The sequence below is a fragment of the Ursus maritimus genome, unplaced genomic scaffold, assembly GCF_017311325.1.
Source record: "Ursus maritimus isolate PB19 unplaced genomic scaffold, ASM1731132v1 scaffold_25, whole genome shotgun sequence".
NCBI classification, from domain to species: Eukaryota; Metazoa; Chordata; class Mammalia; order Carnivora; family Ursidae; genus Ursus; species Ursus maritimus.
The window spans coordinates 38,436,983-38,453,716 of NW_024425008.1; the positions used below are offsets into that span (position 1 = coordinate 38,436,983).

The 16,734-nt window shown below is 42.6% G+C and overlaps 1 protein-coding gene across 1 annotated transcript in view; it reads left to right on the forward strand.

Annotated features, from left to right (window-relative positions):
- RTN1 (reticulon 1) overlaps window positions 1-15,214 on the forward strand; it is a 207,627-nt gene extending 192,413 nt beyond the window's left edge. Inside the window, exons 4-9 of the mRNA XM_040641823.1 lie at window positions 5,478-5,685; window positions 8,357-8,495; window positions 9,925-9,994; window positions 10,508-10,554; window positions 10,640-10,698; window positions 14,614-15,214. Coding sequence (XP_040497757.1) covers window positions 5,478-5,685; window positions 8,357-8,495; window positions 9,925-9,994; window positions 10,508-10,554; window positions 10,640-10,698; window positions 14,614-14,656 — 566 coding nt within the window. The 3' untranslated portion in view covers window positions 14,657-15,214. The remainder of the gene's footprint in view (window positions 1-5,477; window positions 5,686-8,356; window positions 8,496-9,924; window positions 9,995-10,507; window positions 10,555-10,639; window positions 10,699-14,613) is intronic.
- Window positions 15,215-16,734: the final 1,520 nt, after the last annotated feature.

A 16,734-nucleotide genomic window follows, 5' to 3' on the forward strand; every position in this document is an offset into this window, starting at 1 on the left:
AGGAAGACCTCCTAACTCGTCTTCCAGGATTTGAGTAAATCTACCTCAAGCCACTTTCAGCCACTTTACGTTGTTCCTTTTCCAGCTCGGAAACACATATCTGCAGTCACACCCATACGTTCCCAAACTGTCTCTCCCTCTTTACCCATTCTTTTCATCCTTCTCCCCTTGAAAAGAAAGAGCTATGATGAATCCTATCCTTTCTCCCCTTCTCTGAGACTTTGCTCAATCAAATCTCTCTCTTTCTGGAATCCTCAGTCCTCCCTTTCCATTAATATTCTCAGGCTTTGCTCAACCTAAGGGTTTGTTTTGCTGCTACTTGCCCAAACTACCATTGTATTTGCCATCTTTCTTATAACTTTGAACATTCCACCATTTACCCAGCCGTTTACAATATGGCTTCCACCCTCACTACTGTTAATACTCTCCACTGAGTTATGAGTGACCTTCCAGTCTCCAAATCCAGAGTCCTTTCTCAGTTATCGTTTCCCTTGTTATGTCTTCAGCATCCCTCACTGTAATCTACCTCTTTGTCCTGGGAGATTTCCTTCTTCTTGACTGCTGTAACCTACACTGTTGGGGTCCCCATGCTGACACTCAGATGGGACTCTTTTGATAAGCTCCACTTACTCCTTTGAATCTTGAACTATGGTTTCATCCTCAGTTGCATTTCTTAGTCTCTCCTGTCTTGGAGGTTTCCTCCACTCTCATGGTCTCAGTCATCCTTTCTACTCAGAATATACCCAAATGTAAATATTCAGCCCTCTTTCCTAAATCTCAGTCTTGCACTTCCAGTTTCCTACTGTACATATTCATCTCAATATCATTGGACTATGATATTACTGGCCATTTAACTCAGGGCTACTATGACAAAACCTAAAAAAACAAATCATTTGATTTCTAAGCTTTTAGGAAGCATTGTCATTGTCAGCTTCATCTCACCTGTAATCCCTATCCCATCTCTGCACTAGACTGTGTCAAAATGACCTGCTTTGATGTCATCATGTTAGAACCTGGAGGTTTAAAAACAAGTGTCCACTCTATCCCCAACCAGCAACCCCTCCGATTTCCTGTTTTTGTCAATGATACTGATCACTCAGTCACCCAGCTTTGAAATGTTGCCTTCACCCTTAATTAGCTCTTCCTCTTTTCTCCCACGGCTAATTAGTCACCATTCTTGTTGACTAATCCTTCATAATATTTCCCTTTATCCACTCCATCTCCTTAGCAAATTGTTCGCTACATTCACAAACCATCCCACGTCCTCTTTCATCAATTCCAGCACTATCCCTTCCTTGAACTCAACTTTGCCACCTCCAATGACACAAAATATATTAGCAATCATTCAGTATTTGTAAAATGAATGTCAGTCCTCCCAGCTAGATCTTAAGTGCCTTAGAAGCAGGACACAGAATTTTATGATCTCTTCATTCCTGGTTTTACTAGATGAATAGATGACCAATAACTGTTTACTGTTGATAATGGCTCATTTTCACATACAAACTTTCACTATAAATATCGAGCTCTGGAAGCAGATTTAAATAAAAGCAGGTTACCCAAATTAATTTTACATGCTTCAGGGACCATTCAACCTATAACCACATAATGTGAGAGAGGCAACATATTGTTTTAGAAGAAGCATCAAACTTAGGGTTTGATCTTGCTTCTCCCATTAACTAGTAAGTAGACAGATTTCTTAACTTTTAGCTTCTTCACCTGTTATATACCTATCCAGTGGAGTTGATTGTGAAGTTTAAATGAGGTAATGTCTGAAAGTGCTTTGAACATTTCAGAATCTATGTAAATAGATTCCCGTGTCATAGTACCCAGAATAAATGTCCTATTGATGTGTAAGATGAATCTTCTGTTAACCTCCTCATCAGAAACCTCCAGCAATCTTAACATTGATCGAAACACCTGTTGTGTAGTGACTACACCGAACTACGGTTGTTTAGCTAACGGTCCACACTCTCTGCCCATAGTTTCTACTCATGAAGTCCCTGCCTGGTACCTGCCATTCTCAGGCTGTTTGAACAGGTATCCAGAGATTCAGAAGGCTTTTCTAGATGGGTACACCATTTTTAACAGGTGTTAAGCAGTTTAAGTGGGGGTTCACTTGGTAGTAACAGATTTTATGTTTTCTATGCCTGAAAACTTCCTGCAGGATCTCCCATGTCCTTCACATCATCTCGGAGGTGGATAAGCCTACTTCAGCATTAAGGAGAGTCCCCTTTAGCACAAACCATGCTGTCTTATAATGTATTTGTTTCTAAATGCGTCTGCCATGTGAATCTGTGGGTATCATAAAACAGATTACAACTTAATTGTGTGTAGGGTTTCTTTTTTTAAACAATTCATTGATTTGGATATCCTTGGCACCTAGCACAAAGCCTGGCACTTAAAAAAAGTTCTTGCTCAAAAAACACTGACTACATGAACAAAATGGGGGAGAGGCAACATTGCAGATAATGGTGATGTTTTAGTCTTTCTATTCACCCCCTCTCCCCCACATGAAACAGAATAAATGCTAGGAGGCTCCAGTTCCCCAGAGACCTCTAGCCCTGCTGGTCTGGACATAAGCCTGGGCTTACTTCAGTTTGGTGCTGCACTCAACCACGGGGAGCACTAAGCTTCTGTGGAGATCCTTTCTCCTCCCACTTCTATCACCTACCCTCAGAGGCCCAGGGGTTTCTTGTGTCATGTCTTCTAAAAGATCCCTCTTCTCCCCCTGAAAAGGATTATTACCTTGGTGCTCTGTTCTCAACAAACTCTTCTAAAACAAAAATCATTTGGCGAACTCATTTGTATTTTGTTGTTACTGACAAGCTAATCTTTAGTGCATTATCCCCTTCTGGGATCTTTCCAAAAAAAAAAAAAAGATAAAAAGGATAAATATAAAGATAAAAAGGATTAGTCTAAAGGACTGAATTTCTAATAGTAGAATGTCAGTCAGTGTGACTGCTGTTTGGGGTGGGGAGAAGAGAGAGGCTTTAGAGCAACAGTGCTTTTCCTTTCCCCTGGAAACTTACTTGTAGAACCAGCCCCCACTCAAAAGACAAAAAAAAAAATCTTCGTTTCACACCAAAACATGCTTGTGATTCTGTCCTCTACTTCCTACGCAAAAGTGTTGTAAGAGAAAAAGAACAAATTTTTGCCAACAAAATGGCAGACTACTGCGAGCTTGTGCGTTAAGGTCACTGGTGGACCGGGTAGGTGAGGTGTAGGTGGGGATGGATGACAGGTCAGCTCAAAAGTAAATTCTCTCTCCAGCTTCAGATTGTTGAGGTATCCTCAGCCAGTTTTTAAAAGAAGCCCACCCCTTCAGTCCCTGATTTACTCTCCAGCCAGCCTGAGGGAAGACTGCTGCCAAGGGTTAGTACTTTGCTCTGCAACACTCCTCGTACCCCCTCTACAGCATCAGAGGGTTGTCACGGGCTATGTGGCCTTTTCAGTACTGTTCCTGTGTATGATGGGAGCAGCCCCCCGCTCTCTTCAACCTGGTCACCTTTGTTTTCCTCTGAGCAAATGACTGGATCTAATTCTATAAACCAGGTGCCTCCAGGTACACTGTACGTGAAGCTGGCAGTGTAAGCAACTGCCATTTTCATTCGGTTGTGAGACGGGAATTTCGTGTCTTTTCTTTCTGAAAATTTATTGACATAACATTCTATAAAGACCATTTGTTGCAACAACATGGATGGATCTTGAGGCCATTACGCTAAGTGAAAAAAGTTAGAGAAAGACAAGGTATGATCACGTTAATAGGTGGAATCTAAAAGAGCCAAACTCACAGAAACAGGAGAATGGTGGGGTGTTTTTTTTTTTAAGATTTTATTTATTTTTGTGAGAGAGGAAGAACAAGTAGGGCATAGGGAGAGAGGAGCAGAGGGAGAGCAGACTTCCCACTGAGCAGGGAGCCCGAAGCGAGACTCGATCCCAGGACCTTGGGATCATTACCTGAGCTGAAGGCAGACGCTTAACCAACTGAGCCACCCAGGCGCCTACGAGAATGGTGATAACCAGCATTAGAGGGTGGGGGAACTGGGGAGATGCTGGTCAAAGGTTATAAACTTGCAACTAGGGGCACCTGGGTAGCGCAGTCGTTAAGCGTCTGCCTTCGGCTCAGAGCGTGATCCCAGCGTTCCAGAATCGAGTCCCACATCAGGCTCCTCCGCTGGGAGCCTGCTTCTTCCTCTCCCACTCCCCTGCTGTGTTCCCTCTCTCGCTGGCTGTCTCTCTGTCACATAAATAAATAAAATCTTAAAAAAAAAAAAACTTGCAACTAGAAGGCGAATAAATTCTGGAGACCTAATGCACAGCATCATGATTATGGCCAACAATACTGTATTATAAACTTCAAAGCTGCTAAGAGACTTGATCCTAAATGTTCTCACCAGGAAAGAAATGATAATTATGTGCTATGACAGAGGTGTTAGTTTAATGCTCTGATGACAATCATATTACAATATATGAATATATCCAATCAACATGTCATACACCTTAAACTTATACCATGTTAGATGTCAATTATATCATGATTTAAAAAAAAATTTGTGACTTGCCTAATTAGAGAATAAATTTGCATGCATTCTTTAGCAAGGCTTCTACGCCTGTTTCATAATCTGGTGGCAGGAATTTTGAAAATACTTACATTTTGTATCAAATTTGAAGCACCATGGCTTTGTTCTTTTGAACTTAATTTTTTGTTTCTAAGTGAAAGAGGGAAATAACTAAATGAGAAATGTGCTGTAGATTTTAAAGCTGTATTCCAGATTTTTAACTCACAAAAGGTGAGCAAAAAGATTATGCTGTACAAAATGGTTTAGTCCAAATGTCAGCTCCAGGGACTCATGAGACAGCTACAAACTTTTCAGTTCTGCTTGTTTGGGAGGCGGGCTATCTCTTTATTCAGAAACCTCCGACATTGGCTGGGTCTCTGGCCCCACGGCCGTGTTTCTGAAGGTACCGCTTCTTCAGAACCTCTGTTTCCATCATTGCTGCCCCTTCTCAGCAGCAGGGACGTGTGTATGACTGAGATGCACACACCTCTAGGCCACCACTGAGGCATGAAATTTGTCAGTAGGGCATTAGGATGCACGCAGTCAGTGCCATCCAGGGGGACAGGACAGGTACCCTGAGTCTTCTGTACTTTCCGTTCTGTTTCCAAGTCACTGATGGTGTAGCCCAGCGAGACACAGTCATAGAGGTGTCGGTGGCTGGAGATGCAACGGCCTGTTCTTCTCTGTGAATTTTTGAACCATCCTCAGGGATGGAAACGAGTCCTCCAAAGCAAAATACAGTGACAGTCAGTGCCCTGGCCAAAGCCCTAGGTCTACTCGCTCATGCTTGAGAACGCAAAGGCCAGGTGAGGACGTGCAGCGTCCACAGCTTTGCGGCGTGAGCCCCGCGGCAGCCCCCCAACAGTACTGCCAGTGTTAAGTGTGTGTGTGTGTGTGTGGGTTTTGTCTCCTCCGCAGCTATTGACTTGCTCTACTGGCGGGACATCAAGCAGACGGGCATCGTGTTCGGGAGCTTCCTGCTGCTGCTGTTCTCCCTGACCCAGTTCAGCGTGGTGAGCGTCGTGGCCTACCTGGCCCTGGCCGCGCTCTCGGCCACCATCAGCTTCCGCATCTACAAGTCTGTTTTACAAGCTGTGCAGAAAACCGACGAGGGCCACCCTTTCAAGTGAGTGTCCCAGCTGGACCAGCCCTTGCCCAGCCCCTCCTGGACCTCCTGCCCTCTGACTCTGCTTCAGCCCCTGGGCATTTGGGTGATGCATCTCAGGGAACAGACAGACCTCGCAGAGTCTCTTGAATGCCCTGACTTTTAATAGCTAATATTTCTGATTAATTTCTAAAACAAACTCAGTTATCCCTATTGTAACACTTATTGCTGTATTGACTTTTTATATTTTCATTACCACGAATAAATTAATATGTGTATTTAACATAAATTTACATATAATATTAATATTTTATATTTAATTATTACTAATAGTAATCATAATCCATCATATGTGTACAGTGTTTTATCATTTAAGGAGTGGTCAACAATGAATCCTTCCAGCCCTGTGAAGAAGGCAGGGCAGGGCACTCTCTATTTACAGGTGGGAAAACAAAGTCTAAGAAGTTAAGTGACTTGCCCAAAGTCACATGGCCAGTGACTAGCATAGAGTCAGGACTAGGGTGTTTGGATTTTTATTTCTATGGTCTCTGGAAGCTTACTACCAAAGGGCCAACTTTCTGAGGGGTGCAAGGTTCATGAATAGTCTTATAATGTACCCTTCTCTGCATTTTTGTACTGGGGAAGTCTGACTAGAATGAACATTGAGGAGGAAGGATTTTTTGTTTTGTTTCTTTTTTTAATTTTATTTAAATTCAATTAACATATAGTATATTGTTAGTTTCCTAGGTAGAGTTTAGTGATTCATCAGTTGTGAGGAGGAACTGTTTTTCAGGCAATATAGTAAGAGGATGAATGAAACGGGGCAGAGGGAGGTAATAGCTCCCCCGGCAGCTGCATGCCAACCCACTCCACCCCAGATTATCTCCTGACTCTGGCTCATGAGCCTGGGGCCTTTCAGCGCTGACTCTCAGAGTCACCCTCTCCCCGGTGCTGGCCCCAGAGTGAGGCTGCAGTACAGGTGGCCTCGGCCCCTGCAGCAGAGGGACAGTTCTGAGTCCTAGGTGAGCCTCGTAGATGCTGAGGCGGATGGCTTCTGGACCAGGATGCCTTCCTGGCTCACCCTCACCAGTCAGCTGAATGAAGGCCTTAGGGCACCATGCTCTCAAAAGGGGAAAAGATGCCTGTGTCGTGAGGACTTATTGACAGAAGGGGAAAAGGCTGCGTATCAGACCTCCCTTCCCAGCCTCTGGCTCCTGACCTCAATGTTAAACAGTTACACTCCAAGCCTTCTTGCCCATGGGATGTATTTGGCCTTCTAATGCAGTTCATGGGTCTTCCGGGCTATAGCTTGGCTGTCCAAGTTCCCACCCCGAAGGTGCGAGAAGCGGAGAAGTGGAGTGTCTTCATACCAGAGTTATATCATGCCTCCTTCAGTGGCCCCAGCCTGTGACCAGGGTGCCTGTCTTCAGTCCTGCTCTTCCCCAGCCTCTGCCCCCAGCCATTCAAGGAAGGCTAGTTTCTTTCACTTTCTTGGCCCCTAAGACCATTACGTTCAATTAGCCCAACTACTTTTTCTTCCTTTAGGAGACAAATTTAAAATAAAAAACTTCCTTTGGTTGAGTTGTTTTTAATCAGTAAAAGGAATATCTGACTCAGAGTACATTTTGGATCAAAACTTACTATCTGGGGGCGCCAGATAGACTGGGTGGTGCAGTCGTTAAGCTCAGGACGTGATCCGAGCGTTCTGGGATCGAGCCCCACATCAGGCTCCTCTGCTGGGAGCCTGCTTCTTCCTCTCCCACTCCCCCTGCTGTGTTTTCTCTCTCGCTGGCTGTCTCTGTCAAATAAATAAATAAAATCTTTAAAAAACAAAACAAAACAAAAAAAACTTACTATCCGGACAAATCATCATTTTTCTATTTTTTTCTAAAGAGTAGAAAAGCCATAAGGTTTTAGTGTAAACTCTCTAAAATTCAAACCAAATGCTACTTTACTTTTTTTCATCTCAATTCACAGAGTTAGGTAAGCCCTGTAAGAACTCTAGAAATATCCTCTAGGTAGACAACATGGTTCTGTCTTAGAATAGAGAGAGGGAAGGAGGAAGGGAGGATGGGCCCTCTGTGGGGAGCTTCGCCAAACAGGACGATGGACTTTTTGAGGAGCCTGGTTTATCTACCCATAATCACATGTCATCATTTGAAAAACTAAAAAATGTAGTCACTAAAAATATTGCTCTTAGTAGAAACAGTGAGCTTTTGAATATGGCCCAGGTCCCTTGAGTGTTCAGAACTCTCTGCATAAAACCTGGAAGTATTTTCCAGAATTTAATTATGAAATATTAAAGTTTTGATAATGAACAATAATTGGCAGCTAGGATTTTCAGATACCTCAATTATTTAAAAAGATCGCCCCTCTCCCTGCAGCCAACAGGAAACGAGGACTTTCATAGCTACCTAGTGGGCCAGGGATGTCTGGAGAATGAGCGGATTTGGGGCTGACTTCCCTCGGCTTCCCGCCAGTTGCTCTGAACTGTCAGCGCCCACTGTCCCGCGGTCTCGGGGCCACAGAAATAGTCACAGTGCACCGCTAACAGCCGCGATTCCCAGGTTCCCCAGGCAGTGGCGGTGGGTGTGTGTGGTACCCTGCAGCCCCCAGAGGGGAGCCGGCTGTCCTCAGAGCTGTTCTGAGCTTGCATCTGAGGGAGCTCTCTGTGGGGATGGTGTGTTGACAGGACCTACCTGGAGCTCGAGATCACCCTCTCTCAGGAGCAGATGCAGAAGTACACGGACTGCCTGCAGTTCTACGTGAATAACACGCTCAAGGAGCTGAGGCGACTCTTCCTCGTCCAGGACCTGGTGGACTCCCTAAAAGTACGATTGCTTACGCCGTTCACTCGACAGTCTCGAGTGTCATTTTCCCTAAGGGTATCCTGTAAACCACCACAAACTAGACAGTAAGAAGCAAGTGCTGATTACACTCTAGAGCGAGAAAACCTGCAGCTGTGCAGTCCCGTGGAGCTCAGCCAGCCCCAGCCCCACATCTTACACATGCCAAAACTATGGTCCAGAGAGGTTAAGACACTTGCCCGAGGTTGCCCAGTGAGTCACTGGCAGAGCCGGGATCCAACGGAGGGTCACACAGCTTCTAATTCTGAACTTTTTACGACACACCAGGTTGTCCGTCCTTACCACTTTCAATTCCTTGGCCGATTTCCTAAAATTAATGTTTTAAAAAATCTCATTTGGGGAATGTGAAAAATGTCTATGCTTTTTTCATTGAAAGAAACTCTGGACTCTGCTAATGGTGAGACGTGCAAGTGTCCTTACGTAGTGGGGGCTGTGAGAGCCTGTGAGGCAGAGGACCTCAGGCACCCGGGTGTTCCTCCTGGCACTCTCACTGAACTTACCAGGTGCTTTGAACACGCTGCTTTTCCCACCCTGCAGTGTATGTATAAACCAGAAGTCAGTGAGTCAGGCTGCAGCAGGGCCTGGGCGAGGTTGTTACGGTTCCCCATGCTCCCAGAGCTCTTCGTACATGCGGGGCAGGGGTCTTATAGCAGGGGCTGCCCAGCAGCTGTTGGAGGAAAGGCAGAAGGAAAAGTGAGTTACGTGCCCTGGACCCTCGAGACACTTTCCTGGAATAACATCCTTCCAAGTGATGAGTAGAGAGAGGTATCGGGGGAGATTGTAATTACTTACCCTAGGGCTTTTCAGTGATGTTTCTATTTGTATGTGTGATGTAAAAATAATGGGCCGGAACAGAGGTCAGCAGTCCTTATTTGTTAAGGGCCGTATAGTAAGTACTCCAGGCTTTGCATGCCTAAATCTGTCCCAGCTACTCAGCTTTGCCGTCACAGCAGGAAAGCAGCCTAACCCAATGCATAAAGGAATGACTGTGGCTGTGAGCCAATAAAACTTTATTTATGAACACTGAAAATTGCATTTCATATCATTTTTACATATCACAAAATGTTATTCTTGCTTTGATTTTATTCAACCATTTAAAAATATAAAATTCATTCTTAACTCATGGGCCCATAAAAAACAGGCCAGTTTGCTGACCCTTGTCTTATTATTTCATTGAGTCCTTCGAATCTTATAACAAAGAGATCCAAAGGGTTCTGAGAGAAGTGAAGACTAGATCCTCTTTCAGTAATTCTGGGATGAGCTTTAAATGCTTACATTTCCTATTGAAACCATGATGGATTTCCCCCAGTTTTAATCCAAAAAAGTCACTGAAATAAAACTCTCATCTGTCACAAATGGTTTTAAGAGCTCTGATAATCTTTTCGTTCTTCAGTTTGCGGTCCTGATGTGGCTCCTGACTTACGTGGGCGCTCTCTTCAACGGGCTGACCCTGCTGCTCATGGGTAAGGACAGAAGAGCATGTCATGTTTTCCTTCACCTGCTCCGTGAGCATAGACTTCCTAGGCCGTTAGCTGTGAGCTGGTTGTCATAGGTTCCTAGGAACAAACGCCACGTGGTGCAGGGCGTTTCCTGACCATCATCGTTCAGTTAGAGGGTATAATATTTATTAATACTGAATTTCTTAGACTGAAGTGTTTTTTTTTCTCTTCAAGCACGACTAGTTTCATTTGGTTCCCAATCAATACCTGTTTGCAACAGGCGGTTATGGACAGAAATTCATTTTCATCGTGGGAGGCTACGGTCCATCCTCATTCCAGGAATAATGGCTTAATATTTATAAAAGGCTTGGTGCCCCCTTTATTTTCCTTATGGACTGCCCTGCCGTCTTTTAGCTAAAATGCTAGCTGCTATAAAATAATGCTCTAACATCACATAATTATATACAAATGTATCTAAAAGCTTCTCCTCACTGATAACCCTCAGAATTTTAATACTGTATTTGTTTTTCATCCCAGCTGTGGTTTCAATGTTTACTCTACCTGTAGTGTATGTTAAGCACCAGGTAAGTCCTGTGTGATGTCAAATATTCACCTTAAATTTTGACCTTGTGACCTTTGGGTGTGCTCATGATTTCTTCCTCTTCGTAGGCACAGATTGACCAATATCTGGGACTTGTGAGGACTCACATAAACGCTGTTGTGGCAAAGTAAGTTACATTGTACAATTCTGAAAAAGGAGAGACTGCCTTAGGCAGGCTTTGTGGGGATTAGAGGGGAGTGATGAAGGGATAATAAAATAGTAAGTTAATTTATGATCACTCACTTATTCATGTCATGTATTCACACCTTTCCCAATCATATTACTTCAGAAAATAAGTATACATTTTAAAACTCTCAATTAAATAAAGCTTTCAGTGGTTTACTTCAGGTATCATGATGAATGAGTTTTAATGAGTGAATGGCATTAAGCTCTATCTGGGGACTGGCTTATGTCCAAGAACAAGGTGGGTTGGAGGAAAGAAGGAAGCTTGATTCAGAAAACTAAAATTAATTTATAACAGTTTAACTGAAATAAAAACAATCAAGTTAACAAACATTTTCAACAATAAATACCACTAATTTTATAAGCCACTGAAATTGTTTATAAAACTTGAGGAATTTTAAATATCTGTAACAGGTGTTATGTTTTCTAGTACATCATTTTGACTCAACAAGTGTGTATGTTTATTTGCTTATTTAATTAACACCATTGCTTTTTAAACCTGAGTCTTGTATATTATTCAGTTGTAAGTAGCCACAGCTAAATGGACATTAATCTTCCATAACTCTTAAATTAATGTTTGTAAATATATCTCCATCTAAAATGATAGTTTTTGTGTTGTCATTTTATTTTTTTTAACTTTCCTTTTTTTTTAAAGATTTTATTTATTTGAGAGAGAGAGTGAGAGAGAGAGCACAAGCTGGGGGACAGAGGGCGAGGGAGAAGCAGCGTGGTGTCCCACTGAGCAGGGAGCCCAATGCGGGGCTTGATCTCAGGACCCTGGGATCATGACCTGAGCCGAAAGCAAAGGCTGGTGCTTAACGGACTGAGCCACTCAGGCGCCCCATATGTTGTCATTTTATTAATGATTTTGTTTTCATCAAAAGCTGATCTAGGCTCCCACTGGAAATACATGCCATAAAAGGGCTAGACTTTTTTGACACAAACTCCCTCTCATAATCTTAGAATCACATGGCTGGACGTAGGTGATGATCAGAATTAAAGGGAAATATTTTAGATGGCCGAAGATATATAAAACAAAACAAACAAAACAACTACTTTATTATTTATTTTTTTTTTTCAAATGATTTTTTATTATATTATGTTAGTCACCATACAGTACATCCCCGGTTTCCGATGTAAAGTTCGATGATTCATTAGTTGCATATAACACCCGGTGCACCACGCAATACATGCCCTCCTTACTACCCATCACCGGTCTATCCCATTGCCCCATCCCCCTCCCCTCTGAGGCCCTCAGTTTGTTTCTCAGAGTCCATAGACAAAACAACCACTTTAAAGTTCTTCTGCTATTTGATTTGCATATCATCCGTTATGGTTCTTTCCTGCAGTATATGAAGAATTTTGGTTTTTACTGTGTACTCTTCATATTCTTCCTCTTAAATTCATGGTGAGCTTGGATCTGGATCAGATCTACAGCACATTTCAGAATGCCTGAAATTATCACCTGGGACCCAAATGCAACTAATATCTGATGAAAATCAACAGATTGAAGCCAAAGTAGTCATAGTTTTGTATTAAGAAATGGCAGCTTGGTATAGTATGACGGTTGGTGGCACCAGAACCTGGGGAAGCTGGTAAAGACCCCAGTTCCCAGATTCTTAAGACAGACCTATAGAATTAGAATTGCTAGGGTTGGGAACCTAGAATCTATACTTTAATGAACTCCCCAGGTGACTTTTTGGCAATTAGAGCTGTGTTTTAGGGAACTATAGCAACACCAGAACACGAGCTTAGAAACTAGAAGATAGAAATTCTAGTCCTAAGTTGTCCAATACTTAGTTTGGGGATCTTGCGCAAATCACATCTATTAATTTTTTATTTCATTGACTGGTCGGTTGGTTCCAAAAAGAGCCATACCCGTGATGTCCCAGGTACTGCATGCAACGGGCACGGAGGGTATAAAGATGAAAGAGATGGTCCCCACCCTAGTGCAGCTCTCAGGCTCTCAGTGCAGACAAAACTGTAAAGAAAGAAGTATAAGACAGTGTAAGAACTGCAGTGAAATTGTATAAAATGTGAAGGACAGAGAGAGAAGGAAATAAGTGTGTTCCTACCTGGAGGGATAATGGAAATGACACTAAACCCTCACAGAAATGAAGGCCTTTGTCTTAGCCACAGACTGGGTGGCTTACAAGCAACACCAATTTATTTCTCCCAGTTCTAGAGGCCGGAGGTCGAAGATCAGAGTGCCCGCATGGTCAGGCTCTGGTCGGGGCCTTCATCCAGCTTACAGACTTCTCGCTGTGTCCTCACATGGTAGAAGTGGAAGGGCGCTCTCTGGGGTCTCTGTTAGGGACATTAATCCTATTCATGAAGGCTCCACTCTCATGACCTAATCACCTCCGGAAGGCCTCACCTAATACCAACGCATTGGGGGCTAAGTTTCAACATATGAATTTGGGATGGGAGGACACAAACATTCCACCTATAGCATCCCTGAAGGATGAGGGAACATTCGCCAGGTGGGTGGTAAGGGGAAAGACATTGCAGGAGAAAGAAATAATGTAAGTAGAGGCAGAAGCATGAAAATGTAGGTCATGTAGGAAACAATGAGTCAACCAGTGTGTCTAAAGCTTAAATGAGAAGAAAGATCAACTGGAAAGAGTCTAGAAAGAGATGCTGAGGTCAAGTGTTGAATGCTCTAAGGAGTGACTCTGCCCCAATGGGAAATGGCCAGCGCCTGCTGTTTTTATGCCGGGGTGATGTAATCAGAGCTGGGTTTTGCACAGATCACAATGACAATCTAATGGGAGGAGAGTTGCACCGGAGAGTGGAGATGTGGCGATCAGATTGGCTAAGAAGTGATCACAATTCACAGAAAGTGATAGGGGTCTAGGCCTGTTAAAATGGAGAGAAAGGAGAGAAGACAGAGAACGTACAGTGTATGAACATGCATTATACATGTGTGTATAATTTATTTATTTATTATAATTTATTTATTTTTTAACAATTGCATTAGTTAAAATTGGCAATCAGGGCTGTGAAAAGGAAAAGAAGGAAAACATTACCCATGAGAACTACCATGGTTTCTGTAATTGAGCTTTATTCAGACTTGGCTCTGAGCTTCTTGGTAGCTAGAGCAAGAAGAGAAACTAGGCAAGTTACATAGCTCTTGTTATCAGAAAGAAGGGAACAGAAGTTCTTCAAGAGAACCTGTTTTGCCTGACACTAAATTTTGAAGGAAATTTCTTGGGGGCTCTTACCTCTAAGGCTCCTTCACCTCTGAAATTCTGACTCCACGTTAGAATAAGTCCCAGCACAGGAACTCACATCATTTTAGTGAAACACTTAAGAACAGGATCTTCAGAATCAGGCTAGTTTGAGTCCAATTCTGGCATTCTCAGCTATACGAGTTCATCTGTGAACCTGTGTCCTTATCTGCACACTGGGAATGTTAATACTTAACTCTTAAGGTTGTTGGGGATTAAATGAGATAATGTCTGTAAAGTACTCTGACTTGGACAGAAGACACAATAAATAGTAGACACTATCATCCTCATCCTCATCATCGTGCTATTACTGCCTAGAGATCGGACGAAGAGGAGTGTGGAGGTCCCAGACCGGGTCAGGAAGACCTCAGTGCCACTACCTTCTCTAAGCAGAGGACATGGATGGAACCTGTCCCGGTCACTTCTGGGTCTCAGTTTGATGCACAGAAATGTGTCTCTACTGCTGCATAGAAATATGTTCTCAGACACTCATACTTTGCTATCATATTTTTTGGAATATTAAGCTATTTGGTCAGCTAGCTAGTTTAAGCAAGAACGCGTAATGAAGTCACAGAATGATTTCATTGATGACACTTGTGACTGACCATTTTTTGATATTGTCTTTTTAGGATTCAGGCTAAAATCCCAGGCGCTAAAAGGCATGCTGAGTAAATCGATTTCCCACTGGGGACTGGACACGAACCAGAATGTCTGGAGTGGTAACAGCTCTGTTCTTACATGTTACTGCAAATTGATTGTTTCTCCCCCCAATACCATCATCTTAGAGACAAACTTTCAACAGCTGTTCTCACGCTGTTCCTGTACTCTTAGGATATTTGAGTCACTTGTGTCAAGCACTAAAGTATAGAGAAAAGTGTATTAGATGTGGTTTTAATTTTGTGTTGCTAAAAAAAAAAGTGCATGATGGTGAGAGCCCAACTTATTTTTCTTCTTCGGTGTTCTCCTCCTCTCTGCAATGCTTCTGTAGCTTCTAATGTCCCCTGTGGCTAGGCCTTTCCCGCCGAGTGCCCCGATGCAGTAGTGGAAACCGCTTATATGTCCTTGGGTTGCTGGTTGGATTCATCTTTAATAACAATATATAGAATTGTAGACTAGTGTTTTTCCAACACACAACATAAAAATAAAAACAGTCGACCATACTTCTGGTAATCAGTTTTGTATAACTTAAAATAATTAAATAAATGAATAACCCCCCCCCAAAAAAAAAAACATGCAGTACTTTTGTTGTGTGGGACTGACAGGCTGATTTACATGTATGGTAAAAAGTACCAGCATGTTAACTTTATTACAATTTGTATTACTTTCTCTGTAGTTCCTAATGGACCTAATTATGGACTCTGGATATTTGCACTTATGTACTTGATACTGAATGCATAAATAAATGTTACTAAATGTAAAACCTTCTCCCTCTCTTCTTGTGCTATGACCAGAAAATGCAAAATTTCTAAGAGACAGAGTCTTCCGAGGGCAGTCTGGGAAGACCGAGACCAAGAGCTCACTCTGCTCCTGTCTCCAGGATCATAGGGTCCAACCCCAACTTGGTATATGTTCCCTTAGGTTATTGATGGAAGTCATGGAAAAGGAGTAAAACTGGGAAGCATGCTTCATGTTGTACTCTGCAGGGTTGATGCAGATATTTTAAGTCATTTTTTAAAAACTTGCAAGTGATATAAATCCTTCTATAAACTTCTTTTTTAATTTTCTAAATATTTTATTTATTTTTTTGTTATTTTTTTAAATTAACATATAATGTATTATTTGTTTCAGGGGTACAGGTCTGTGATTCATCAGTCTTACACAACACCCAGTGCTCACCACAACACATACCCTCCCCAATGTCCATCACCCAGCCACCTCGTCCACCCCCCAGCAACCCTCAGTTTGTTTCCTAAGATTAAGAGTCTCTTATGCTTTGTCTCCCTCTCTGATTTCACCTTGTTTCATTTTTTCCTCTCTTCCCCTTTGATCCTCTGCCTTGTTTCTCAAATTCCACATATCAGTGAGGTATGATAATTGTCTTTCTCTGATTGATTTATTTCTCTTAGCATAATACCCTCTAGTTCCATCCGCATCATTGCAAATGGCAAGATTTCATTTTTGATGGCTGTGTAATATTCCACTGTGTATATATACCACATCTTCTTTATCCATTTATCTGTTGATGGACATCTGGGCTCTTTCCATAGTTTGGCTATTGTGGGCATTGCTGCTATAAACTTCTTACAATAATATGCAACAATTTATATGCTATGAAGTCAATCTTTTGGTAATTATTTCCTGAGCACCTACTGTGTGCCAAGCACTGAGAATAGGGCTGGGAATAAGAGAGAGGACACTTCCTGCCATCACCAAGACAGATCTTCTAAGGATTGCTTGCTGCTTTACATAAAAATCCAATTGCCTATTCCATTTCACTGTTAGGGTCAAAAGTCAAAGATGAAGTGGATGAAAATAGTAACAGTGGGAGGAATAAAAGTAGCAGGAGAAAAAAGGAACAGTAACTTACAGAAAGCTTCCTTTGACCCATTTCACACTTGGGCTCAGTAAGCACTCATGGAGGTTCCCTTCTGCACAAAGTGGTGTGACGACCACAGGGGCAACTGGTTGCTGTGCCAACAGCCAAGATGGAGGGAGGTGGGAGGTGGCTCTGGGGAAATGCGAACTAAATAAAAGCAGCATGAAAGAAGAGCTGTCTTCCAAGATCAGAGCAACAGAGAAGGATTCTCCAG